General features: G+C 40.9%; 1 protein-coding gene across 4 annotated transcripts in view; it reads left to right on the top strand.

Moving 5' to 3' along the window:
* Window positions 1-6: 6 nt before the first annotated feature.
* Window positions 7-13,181, top strand: part of C1H16orf95 (chromosome 1 C16orf95 homolog) — a 33,485-nt gene continuing 20,310 nt past the window's right edge. For 3 of the 4 annotated variants that reach the window (XM_016427865.2, XM_007477264.3, XM_016427866.2), the window contains exons 1-7: window positions 7-169; window positions 283-453; window positions 3,261-3,309; window positions 4,518-4,569; window positions 8,482-8,634; window positions 10,275-10,421; window positions 12,677-12,713. In XM_016427865.2, coding sequence (XP_016283351.2) covers window positions 426-453; window positions 3,261-3,309; window positions 4,518-4,569; window positions 8,482-8,634; window positions 10,275-10,421; window positions 12,677-12,713 — 466 coding nt within the window. In that variant the 5' untranslated portion in view covers window positions 7-169; window positions 283-425. Of the gene's footprint in view, window positions 195-282; window positions 454-3,260; window positions 3,310-4,517; window positions 4,570-8,481; window positions 8,635-10,274; window positions 10,422-12,676; window positions 12,714-13,181 lie in introns of all 4 variants that reach the window. The other variant, XM_016427864.2, reaches the window with a different exon arrangement.

Genomic DNA, 13,181 nt, shown 5'->3' with positions numbered 1-13,181 from the left:
TATAAATTCTTAGAGTGTAGGGAGTGTGTTTTCCTTATATGATGTAAAGGACCATGGGGGACTCAGATCAGGTGGGATCTTACAACCTTTTATACCTGATAACATATGATTGCAAGAGACAGAGCTAGGAGAGATGATCATGAATGGCGCCCGGGGAAAAGGACATTTGGTACATCTATTCCTTCTTTTAAAGTGTTGGTGCACTTCTAATAATGGTACTTGATAATAAAAATAATGGTGATGGGTGAGAATGGTGATTGATGATGACATGTTACCTAACAGATTTTCAGGAGGACAAGGAAATCAGGAGACTAAGGAGTAGACTAATCTTACACAAATCCAGCAAGAGATGGCCGTAGGAAGAAATGTCTAAACTTGATTTGCTTGATTAAGAACAGCAACTCCCAGGGTGAAGAAGGGAAGACATGATTTCAATGCATCCAAGACGGAAGGGTATGTTGCTCCAGACCAGCAAAATGGACATGATCTAATCAAAGATTTTGTTTGGAGAGGGGCTTGCCCAGAGTTTGTCCAACTCTCTCTCTCTCTCTCTCTCTCTCTCTCTCTCTCTCTCTCTTCTCTCTCTCTCGTCTCTCTCCTCTCTTCTCTCTCTCTCTCCTCTCTCTCTCTCTCTCTCTCTCTCTCTCTCTCTCTCTCTCTCTCTCTCTCTCCCTCTCTCTCTCTCTCTCTCTCTCTCTCTCTCTCTCTCTCTCTCTCTCTCTCTCTCTCTCTCTCTCTCCTCCCCCCTCCCCCCCTTAACTTCTGTCTAGGAATCAATATTGTGTATTGGTTCCAAGGCAGACAGTGGCAAGGACTAGGCAATAGAGATTAAGTGATTTGAACTTAGGTTTTCTTGACCTAGCTTAGCACACTCTATCCACTGTATCACTCTATCCATACTGGCTAACCTCAATATAATAAGGTAATAAATTAAAAAAAGAAACTTTCTCCAAGAATTGTGTATTATAAGAAATGGAAATCTGAGTTTTGGTATGGCATATTAAAAAGAAAGTAGAGAGAAGGTCAAAAGTGTTGTGGATGTAGTACTTGTATGTGTGTGTATGCATGTGAAAATTCTAATTTTTTTTCAAATTGTGAAGATAGGATTTAACTCTCCCCTTGCCTATTTTAGCTAATCAAATCAAGAACTTAAAGTACCCAACTTGACACTAAGTAAGAGAGTTTGGAAGTCACTTGCTAAAGTGGATGACAACTCCAGAGGCCACTGTCCCACTCCTGGGCAGTGCTAGGCAAATTGAAAGACTGTGATTGATTTTTGTAAAATGGGGAAGGGACAAGAAGTGACATGGAAAAAGGACTATAAAAAGTCCTAAACTTCCTGTCCAAGGGACTTCTCCTTTGAACTTCTTCTCCTTTGGAGACTCTGCATTGGGGAGCTGGACTGAAGGAGGAGACTCTTTCCCTGGATCCTGTCTTGGCTTGCTGGGTGAGTATCTGGCCTTCCTTTCCTGGCTTCTGGAGAGATTGGTTCCTCAAAGGCCTTCCTTTCCTGGAGGAGCCTTTGTTGGTGGAACCCTTGTTGAAGACACCACCAAGACTCCTGGCTTAAGAGACTACCATGACTCCACGTGGAGATTGGGACTTGAGAGCCCTTGACAGGTGGTGAGCTAGACAGAAATTATAGGATATCCAGCTTGGCAATACTTTCTATTTCCTTTACTACACTTCTCTCTTTTACTGTATCTCTATTAAACTAAATTGTTAAGAGCAGCTAACAGACTTGTGACTTAAGAGTTAATTTTTAAAATTGGTGACCACAATATTACTTTAGAATTCTCATATTTAGTCAAGACCCCAAATTTCTAACTCTTATAAAATGATGGAAAAATGAGACTTTAAACTTTGGAAAATATTTAAATTTGCCTAAAATTATGTTTTTGGGTATTTGGCTGAACCAATGGGCATATCCATTTTTTTAAACCCTTACCTTCCATCTTAGAATTAATACTGTGTATTGGTTCCAAGGCAGAAGACTGGCAAGGGCTATGCAATGGGGGTTAAGTGACTTGCCCAGAATCACACAGATAGGAAGTATCTGAAGTTTGATTTAAACTCAGGACTTCTATCTCTGGGTCTGACTCTCAATCCACTGAGCTGCCTAGATATTCCCCCAATGGGCACATCTTGAGATTATTTAGAATATTTGGAAGTATCTTTATTTCCTAGATTTATCCAGTAACCAAACATTTTTAGAGAAAAGAGGAAAAAAGAAAATGAGAAACAGAGGCAGAAAGACTGTGGTGCATGGAAAGCCTGTTAGATTTGGATAGAGGAACTAGATTTAAATCCTGACTTTGCTTACCACCTCTGTGAATTTATATCTCCATTTTCTGATTTGTAAAAAGAGAGAATTGGACTAGATGAATTCTTAGGTGCCTCCTAGCATCAGATTTATCATTCTAAAGCAAGAATTCTTAACCTTGTTTGTGTCCTTGACCCTGATGGTGGTCTAGAGAAGCCTGTGAACCCCTTCTCAGAAGCATGTGTTTAATGCATAAAAAATCCAGAGGATTACCAAGGAAATTCAATACAATTATCCAGATATTAAAAAAACAACCCCAACTAAGTGCATGGACCTCAGGTTAAGACCCTTTGTCCTAAAGAGAAAGAGATAAAGATTCAGAGCACTGAGTACTAATATAAAAATAGCATGTCATTGACTTCATGGGGTGTATTTGTTTTTGACTGCTTGACAGTAATGATTCATTTTGAAATCCCTGAGGTTCTTTTTTTTTTTAATTTTATAGTATTTTATTTGATCATTTCCATGCATTTTTCATTAAAGACAAAGATCATTTTCTTTTCCTCCCTCCCACCCCCCGTGGCCGACGCGTGATTCCACTGGGTATCACATGTGTTCTTGATTCGAACCCATTGCCATGTTGTTAGTATTTGCATTAGAGTGTTCGTTTAGAGTCTCTCCTCTGTCATGTCCCCTCAGCCATTGTAGTCAGGCAGTTGCTTTTCCTTGGTGTTTCTACTCCCTCAGTTTGTCCTCTGCTTATGGATAGTGTTTTTTCTCCTTGATCCCTGCAGATTGTGCAGGGACATTACACCGCCACTAATGGAGAAGTCCATTACGTTCGATTATACCACAGCGTGTTTGTCCCTGAGGTTCTTTCTTAAAAGTCCTGGTTTCATTCCATATGAAATGCTTGTGCCAAAACTCCTTATCCTCATCTCCTATGGTAGTGGAGGTGAGAATGAGACCACATTTTCCCTTCCTTTTCCTTTTCCAGAGCACAGAGAGCTGAATTGGAATCCGGAGGTAAACAAGTCCATTCTTCGGTAGGTGTATTTTCCTTTGTCCACAGAAGGGAGGGACATATGTGTGTGTGTGTGCACACGTGTGTGTATTTGGGGGTGGAGCTTGGATGGGACAAAGAGTTGTGGAAGTTTAGGATATAAAATCCTAGAATTTAAAGCTAGAAGGGACCTTAGGAAAAAAAAATCAAGTACTTGAACATTCACATTTTACAAATGAGGAAACTGAAGTGCAGTTTGCTGTTTACCCAGAGGTATAGTAATGTGTACACACAGGTACTAATCAAGTAGGAGAGCTGGCCCACTTGGAATCCAGGTCCGCCAAACATAAACTTAATGCCCAGTTCTCTCTGCACCATTAAATAACTTCCCTCTAAGTCAGGAGTTCTTAACTTGCAGCCTATGATTTTTGAAAGAAAAAAATTATACATATGTGCATACATTTATATAGGTATATATTCATAAACACAGACACATATACATGACTATTTTTCAATTGGTTTGAAATTGATTTATAAAACCAAATGGGATTGTAATGTCTAATCTATAATAGAAAAAAAAGCCAATCTAATAATTGGTTTCTTTTACAATCTTATATATTTTATTTTATTTATTTATTTTAAAAAACCCATCACTTTCCATCTTAGAATCAATACTCTGTATTGGTTCTAATGCAGAAGAGTGGTAAGGGCTAGGCAATGGGGGTCAAGTGACTTGCCCAGGGTCACACAACTAGGAAGTGTGTGAGGTCAAATTTGAACCCAAGACCTCTCATCTCTGGGCCTGGTTCTCAATCTACTGAGCCACCCGACTGCTCCCCAATTCTATATATTTTGTACATTTAAAAACATTATTGTGAGAAGGATTTTATAATTTTCACCAGCCTGCCAAAGGGTGTCAACGAAACAACAAAGGTTAAGAATCTCTGCCCTACGTGGTCATGCTCATATGGTATACTCACATCTAGATGTATCATACACACACACACACACAGACACACAGACACACCCTGGCACCCACATATGTACATGTCCGCCCGTGGGCACCACACCAACCTCTGACCTTCACCTTCTGGACTAAGAAGGAGGTCCTGCTGTTGACTAGTTGGATGGCACATTATGGCTTGTGAGAGGAGGCTGGATAAGTCTCTTGTCTTAGCTTCCTCCATTCAACATCCTCTGTTTTGTAGGAAACCGTACGTGTTCTAAGGATTTCCTTTTCTTCTTATCTAGGAATAAGCACCTTCAAGATTTGAAGGCAGATGTGACATTCGTAGACTTTAAGGTGAGGGAGAAAAATGAAAAGGGGTTAACTTGTCTCATTCCTGATTAATGTCTTCCATCAGGGAATTTGGGGACTTTGAGGAAAAACATCCAAACCATCTCTGTATTCCTTCTGTCTTGTCACCAACTCAGTCCACCCTGCCCCTTTAGCTATTCTCATTCTTCCCCATCAGTTTGAATCCAGAATCACAGATTCTCTGAATTGGAAGGAAGCTCAAAGACCGTATAAGCTAACCCAAACCTGAATGAGAATCCTTACTCCATAAAGAGCTCCTTATAACAAAACCAATTCTGAGGGAGGATGGAAGGCTGATTCACTCATGAGGTTCAATAACTGATAATTGTTTAGGGTACTACTACTACTTCTTTGGGATTTGGGGTTTTGGAGGGCAGGAAAGGGACAAAATCCTCAGTTGAGAGGAAGGAAGAAGAATAAATGGGTTCCCAAATATTTATTCAACTATGTTTTGTGAGAAGCACTGCTATACATTGAAGGGAGACAGAAATGGAAGAAGAGGTATCCCAGCCTTCAGTTAGTCAATCAGCAAACATTTGAGGAAGTTCAAAGCCAAATTAGGGAGATACACACAAATGGGTGCTAAGTTAGATGATAACACAAGAGATAAATGATAACAGGGCAGCAATATAACTCCAATTCATTCACCAAATGAATGTCTCAGGCTGTTCTATGGGAATTCCATAGGATCATAGATTTCACTGGAGCTGAAAGAAGAGCTTAGAAGCTATCCAGCTCAAGCCTTTCATTTTACAATGAGAAAACTGAGACACAGAGAGTCTAAGTGATTTGTCTAAAGTTGCATGCCTAGTAAGTGTCAGAGGTGGAGTTTGAATTCAGCCCTCCTCTGACCCCAGAGCTAGGAATTGTTCTTCACATGTCATACTGGCTCCAAAGAGGAGAGGTCTCTGGGGATGAGAGCAATTTGGACGTCATATTGGCACCTCCAATTCAATACATCCAAAGCAGCACACATTATATTCCCGGTAAAGCCCATACATACCCACTCCAAACATCAATTTCTAGTAAAGTCAGCAAAGTCCTTCCAGCCATCAATGGTCACAGATATAGAGACATCCTGACTCTTTCCTCTTGCTCACCTCTCTTATCCGATCAAGTGCTGTCTTGTTAGTCATAACCCAACAGCATCACTAACTCCATCCCCTTAATTCAGACCCTTACCATCTTTTCTTCTCTTTCTCTCTTTCCCTCCTCCCCCCCCCCCCCTCTCTCTCTCTCTCTCTCTCTCTCTCTCTCTCTCTCTCTCTCTCTCTCTCTCTCTCTCTCCCTTCCCTCCCTCTCACTCCCTCTCTCTTCCCCCTATCTTTTCTCTCTCTCCATCCTCTCTTTTTCTCTCTATCCCTCCTCCCCCATCTTTTCTCTCTCTCTCCATCCTCTCTCCATCTCTGTCTCTCTGTCTGTCTGTCTCTGTTTCTGTCTCTGTCTCCCCCTTTCCTCCTTTCCTCCTTTCCCCTTTCCTCTTGTTTTAGAATCAATACTAAGTATCACTTCCAAGGCCAAAGAGTAATAAGGGCTAGGCAACTGGTGTTAAGTGACTTGCCCAGGTTCACACAGCTAGGAAGTGTCTGGGGCCATATTTGAACCCAGGTCCTCCCCACTCTAGATCTGACACTTTATCCACTAAGCCACTAAGCTACCCTGCAATTAAGCCTCTTAATTGATTCTCCTCTACATAGCTGCCAAATTAATCTTCCTAAAACATAGAGTTGATTATATTATTTCTCCCATCTGCCCTCCCCCACAAATATTCAATGGCTCCCTAGCTTTTTATTGTCTTTAGCAACAAATGCAAATTCCTCAGCTTGGCATTTAAGACCTTTATCCATTTGACTCCCTTATACCTTTCTAGTTTTATGTCATTATTTCTATTTACATACTCTCCATTCCAGTCTAAATAACCTGTTAATTATTCAGTATATTGTACCTTCCATCTCCATTTGCACCAATGGTGCCCCCATATCTGAAATACCTGTCCTCCCTTGGCTGCTCCTCCTTGAATTCTTAGCTTCCTTCAAAACATAGCTCGGGTTTGTCTTTCTACACAAGGTCTTTCCTGATGCCCCTCCTTTATTAGTTCTTATTATTATTTTGTGATAAGTTTGTTCTGTTACTTTGTATTACTTTTGTGCACATTGTGTTTCCACATTAAAATTTAAGCTTCTTTAGGACCATAAGCCTTATTAAGAATTTTTCTATTTCTTTTCCCAGTATCTGGCATAATACCTTCCTTGCACACAGTAGGTGCTTAAAAATGTTTAATGAAGTGCCTGATAAGCAGCAAGTGTAAGTCTTTGGAGCCAACACTACATTCTTTCAACTACTCTGCGCAAGGGAGTGTTGGGGATACAAAGGCAAAAGTGAAACCGTGCCGGTGCCCTGGGAGCTTATGGTCTAACTTTGAGGACAAGATGCACATGCACACACACACGTGTGCACACACATATACACATATATAGACCCAGGATCTTCTGAAAGAACCCTGTGTGCACATATATGACAAGAGAAGTGAGAAGTGAGGCTACTGGAAAAGCACACAGTTTGGAGGCACAAGATCCAGGATAAAATTTTCTGAGCTTGTAACCTTTGCAACCTTGGTCAAATCACTTATATGTGCACACACATGTATAATACACATGCACATGCCATATATGTATATATGTGTGCATGTATATATCCGTATATACATTTGTGTATGTATGTGTATATAAAACAGATATGAGGTCATCATGAAAGGAAGGCAAATATGATTTCATATAATGATAAAATTTAAACTGCAGCTGACTCAGAGTAATGACCTTATCTTGTAATTTTTTAAAACAGAGAAACACTTTTAAGATGTTGAGAGGCCATTAAGAAAACCCAGCACTAATTTGATGGCAGCTTTGGTGCTCATGTTAAGGAGTGATTATAATTAAAAAGATTAACCAATGGATAACCTGGAAATCATGATCCAGGGAAGCTGTCCTTCCAGAGAAGTTTCTTAAACAACAAGCAAATTATCTACTCTGCCATCGTTTCAGCTGGCTGCAAATCTGTTAGCAAGAAACTGGGGTGGGGGAAAGCTAGGTGGATCATGGGATAGAGAGCCAGGCCTAGAGATGGGAGGACATGGGTTCTAATCTGGCCTCAGACATTTCATAGCTTTGTGACTCTGGGCAAGTCACTTAGCTTCAGTTGCCTAGCCCTTTCCACTTTTCTGCCTTGGAACTTATACTTAGTATAGACCCTACGAGCTAAGGTAAAGGTTTAGAAAACAAAACCATGAACATGAACACCTTGAAAGAACTTAGTTATAAAGTGATATCCATCATTTGTGCTATTGTTAATATGAAATTTATCTGCCAGACATATTTTCTTCTTGCACAAAACAATGATTTTTCTACCAATATTTAACATTCCAAAGGTTTTTATGGGTTCTTGAAGTCTTGTATTTCAAGACTGCTGACAAAGTATAATGTTGGGAATGAGGTAGAGAGAGGGCGGATGGAAAAGACCCCTTGCAGAAGGCAGTGGTAGAGTAGAGGCTTGAGGGCAACCAGGGATTCTAAGAGGTTAGGAGGGAGTTCATGAAAAAGCCTTGGATAGGAGCAGAGTAATCCAGTCTAGTTGGAGAGGAGCATTCAGGCAGAGAATCTTGGAGATGCAGTTAGCTGAAGTATCAGCTAGAACTAATGTGTTGACAACCTCTTATCATGGATTTTGTATGGGTCCCAATGTAACTCAGAACATCACCTATCACAAGGGGTCCCATCCATCTCTCCTATTGGTTGAGTTCAACCTTTTGACCCAGATTGGTCCACCATTCTAGCCACTACTAGGAATCAAGTCCCACATCTGCCTCACATTTATGTCTCTGTCTTTTCTTCCCTTCATCAGGATCCCTCATGCTATGGCAGTCTTTCCCACCTAGTTCCGGAGTGTTGTCATTGTTATTTTCGACCGCATGACTTTGGTGGCTTTTTACCTGTGCCTAGGAATGAAGCAAACTTCCCCTACTGGGTTCCTCGGTCTCTGAGATCCCAAAAGCCGGTAGGTGACCAGGAGTAGAAGAAATATGGGTGAGGTGATTGGGGAAGTGAGGCCACTAAAAAAGAACATAGAATTTGGGGATAGAAGAACTAGGCTAAAAACTTCTGAATTTATAACCCATGTCTCCTTAGACAAGACACTTACTTCCCTAGGCCTGAGATTCCTCACTTGTAAAGTGAGAGAGTAATATCATATGGCTTCAAAGATCCCTTCCCACTCCAGAAATATGATCCTAACAATGATGAGTTATTCTAAGCAGGAACATAGTAGCAGTGGTGGTGATGGGGGGGTTGTAGTCAGAGTTAGAGACTAGAGATTTTTATTGAATATCCATCTTTTCCCTAATAGTTAGGTTCAGGTTTGCAGAATATGTCACCTTGGCTTGCAAATTGAGCTTCTTTGCTCTTCAGAACACATTATTCCATCCTCTCCTACTGTTTCTGGTGAGGGCAGAATAGTCTTGTATTATTTAAATGCCTTTTCCTCGTTGCTTGTAGCACAGACCAGTGCAATGTTGCTATCCCAGATTGAACATGTTTCTTCCATTGGGTTTTCTCTCTCTTTGTATATGTGTGTTTGAGATGTGGTAAGTATGAGGTCTGGCTTGTGTAGTCATGCTAGAAGAGAAAGGTGGAGGTCTAGGTGCTGAGTGAGCCATTAGGGGTCATAGAGATTAATTTTCTTTGCTGTTAATTTATTTAGGTAGTTTATCAGGGTTCTTTGTATTCTAGACAATTGGGATGGTTGAAATTTCTTTATCTCTTGCATGTACTTCCTATTTGGAGAGGTTTGAGAGGGTAGGGGAAAACACCCAATCCTTTTTCTTTTTGGTCAGGTAACCTAGAAGTCTGAGATTTTCTGGGATAAAAGTTTGCTTCTAGCCTGAAGTTGTTTGGAATCTCCAGGACTGGGAGGAAAATGTGCAGAAAGTCCTGAGTGTCACTTAGAGTTTTTCACATACTGTGACTTTATCAAGGACTTTGATATTAACAAACCTTTAATAAAGTGCCTACCATATACATTCAGGGTAAGGAAGTCATCAGCTTATAGGAGTTAGAGACAGTCAGGAATGTAGCAAGTATTCAGTTCAAGTTTTGCCTCTGGAAGCCAATAAAGATGACTAGGCAAGTCACCAAATCTATCAGTGTCCCAAGGCAATTTCTAAGGCTTATCTGTTGTAGAATAGTTGTTGGTTTGGACTTGGAGAGGGACTTTCATTTACAGCAGTTCCTTTTGTGAATGAAATGGCAGATCTGGACCAGACCAAAATTATATGCAAGGCACTGTATGCACTAGGTGTTGAGGATATGAAGATGAAAAACATCATTAGAGACCCTTCCCTCAAGGAGCTAGTTTATAGTCTGAAGGGAGTAATGAAGTGTGTCCACATGGAAGGATATCACAAGGTGGAATTTGATAGGGACAAAGGATGAATTCAACGAAAACTCTACTCAAACCTATGAAGAAGAAATCCATGATAAGAGGTTGTCAACACGTGTCCCCAAATTGTTCCTTACTTCCCCCCCCACCCCAAAGAATGAAGGAGTTGGACTAGACATTCTTGAGTTCTGAGTTCTTAGGGTCTTTCTCTTTGGAATCATAAAAAGTTCCTTCAGATGGTCTCTTTTTAACTCATATAGGTCCACAGAAAAGTCAGATTCTCTGTCCCAGAAAATCTCAAGACCTGTACCTGTCCTTGTCACAGTTTTGGGGGCCACCTTCCTGTCCCAAGAGAGTTTGCTCCATTCCCTTATTGGGTGCCTCAATCAATCAGGCTTCTGGGGAAGGTAAGAAACTTTATTATACCATGAGGGAGAGGGAGGTCAGAAATGTTGAGCTTGGGGAATGGGTAGTAATGGGTTCCACGATGATCTTACGAGAAAAAGTAGCTGCAGAATTTGAGAGTTGAATAGGCAGTGGGAGGATAAAGCATGAATTGGATTTAATTCCCAAGTAGATTGGCCAGAAGGTTAGGAAGTCGAAACTGGAGGAGACAGAGCCGCCATGAAATGGTTTTTCATGGCTGGCCTACTTCACTGGAAAACTTGAGGGAAACTTCACTGTGTCTCCCCCTTCCTTCTTAAGTCATGTTTTCATAGGGTTATACATGTCTTTAGAATGAAGATCAAGAACAGCCTTAAAGAAGGAAAGAAAACTGAAGAAGAGAGGAAAGAGAGAAGGTTGGAGTCTTTGAGCTCTAACATTTAGGGGTCTGGTGCTTTATTCTGTATTCTAAGTTATAGGTCTTCAAGGTGGAAGCCTTGATCTGACCCTAAGGGTCAACAAATCCCATTCCACCCTCCCCACAATAGCCAATCCTGGGGTTTATCTCAGCCACAGAGCCATACCTGCCATTCCTCACCCATTATACCCCAAACACTCCCCTGTTTTCTCCTTCTAGTTGCTCCTCTCTTCTGCCCGGGCTAAGTAGTTCCAGTTACAGAACAGCTGAAGATGCCTTTGGGAAAATTTCACCTTCCCAGTATACTTGCCCTCTGCCCCACCAGATCACTGGAAGACAACCCTTCCATTGGTTGGAGGGAGTCACCTTGTATGTCCTTTATAAATAAAAAATGGAAAAAACCCATATATTGGAATGGGTACATTCAGAATATAGTTACTGATAAGAGTGCATGAACTATAAAGTCTAGAGACTTCTAAAGCCCCCTTGAGCTTCTGCATTTTATAGTCATTGTTCAATGTCTGTGCTCTAAGGTCTCCTCTTTTGGGATCCTATTTCATTGACTTGGTGAAAGTGGGGTGGGTTATGTGCTGATTATTTGGAGATGTCTAGATCTTTTTTGTTTCTTTTTTAAAGAATCTTCCACATTTTCTTACCTGGCTCCTTCCTGAAGGCAGAATGGTATAATAGAGTTTTGGACTTGGAGTCAAGGAGCATCAGGCATTTTGATGATGGTCTGTGGGACCTCGGGTACCTGTGTTTTGTGCCTCAGTTTCCTTATCTATGAATTGAAGGGGCTAGATTTGCTCTGCTCCATCTAGAATCCTGTGAATCACTGTGCAGCTTCAGGAACTTGGTTGATGCTGCAGTATGGGATTTCCACCCCATATTACTCCTTATTCCATCCAAGAGTATGGAGCCCAGGGTCACCGTCTTAGTTTGCCATGTTCTAAGAACAGTTCTGTTTGGTTTTATTATACTTCTATTTTTTCTTCTCTTCCAGCTTTTTTTTTTTACACCCTTACCTTCCATCTTAGAGTCAATATTGTGTATTGGCTCCAAGGCAGAAGAATGGTAAGGGCTAGGCAATGGGGGTCAAGTGACTTGCCCAGGGTCACACAGCTGGGAAGTGTCTGAGGTCAAACTTGAACCCAGGACCTCTCGTCTCTAGGCCTGACTCTCAATCTACTGAGCTACCCAGCTGCCCCCTTCTTCCAGCTTTAAGAGATATTGGGCATATAAGAGAAAGAGTCCAGAAGCTATATTAGCCTTCCAGAGGGAGTCATTTCTCCCTGAAAGTCTAGTTGAGTCACAGTGCTTCTCTTTGTCAAATCTGTCCTGAAGTTTTCAGACCTGCTCCAGGTCCCTGCTATGTGTGTAATTAGAAATCTGTTAATTTTTACATATAATTAGGAACAATAGGCCTCATTTTACTCAAGTCAAAACCAGAAGGCTCCTTCTTGCAGAAGTAGCTATTTTGTGCTCTCCTAGTACATCTCCACATTTCCTGAGATTCTAAATTCCCAACTTGAAGAGATCATCCCTTCCTTTCAGATTAATTATTTTAATTAATTAATCCAAGTCTCTGGCAGCAAGGAGATGCAATGGCTGTACAGAGCCTTGGGTATAGAGTCAGGAAGACCTGAGTTCTGATCCAGTCTCAGATATTTACTACCTGGGCAAATCACTTAACTTCTGTTTGCCTCCATTTCCTCAACTATAAAATGGGAATAATAATAGCACTTATCTCAAAGGATTTGGGAGAATCAAATGAGATGGTGTTTGTATAGTATCAACACAGTGCCTAGCACACTATAGATGGTATACAAATGATTATTCTCATTCTTTTTCCTCTTTTAGATAAAAAAGAACTCAGCAAGTCCCATGTGGACCAAAGGTAACTAGAATGTTCTTTTCTTCCTTCTCCCTCAACCCCTGACAAGGAAACCAGCTTTCCATATTTCTAATAACTCATCGAGTCAGTTCCTGATGGTTTCTCAAATTATCTCATGTTTACTTATCTCCTTACATGTTATATCTCTCTTGGTCAAAGATCAGGGACAGTTCTTCATCTCTATGTTTCTATCTCCAGTCCCTAGTACTGTGCCTTACACATAGCATTTGTAAGATAAATGCTTGCTAAACGTAATTGAGTGAGAGGGATTTTGGGGTTTTATTTCTTTAGCATGGAATCCTTTCCCTCATCCATCCACCCATCCATCCATCCATCCATCCATCCATCCATCCATCCATCCATCCATCAATTCATCCATCCAACTTACTATTTGTTATAAAAGTCTGACATTATGAATTTGGTGTTAAAGGAGATGAAAAGGGGCAGCTAGATAACAGTGGATAGCGTATC

This window comes from Monodelphis domestica, chromosome 1 (genome assembly GCF_027887165.1).
Source record: "Monodelphis domestica isolate mMonDom1 chromosome 1, mMonDom1.pri, whole genome shotgun sequence".
Classification (NCBI taxonomy): Eukaryota; Metazoa; Chordata; class Mammalia; order Didelphimorphia; family Didelphidae; genus Monodelphis; species Monodelphis domestica.
This window is presented reverse-complemented; position numbering and strand designations above follow the sequence as displayed.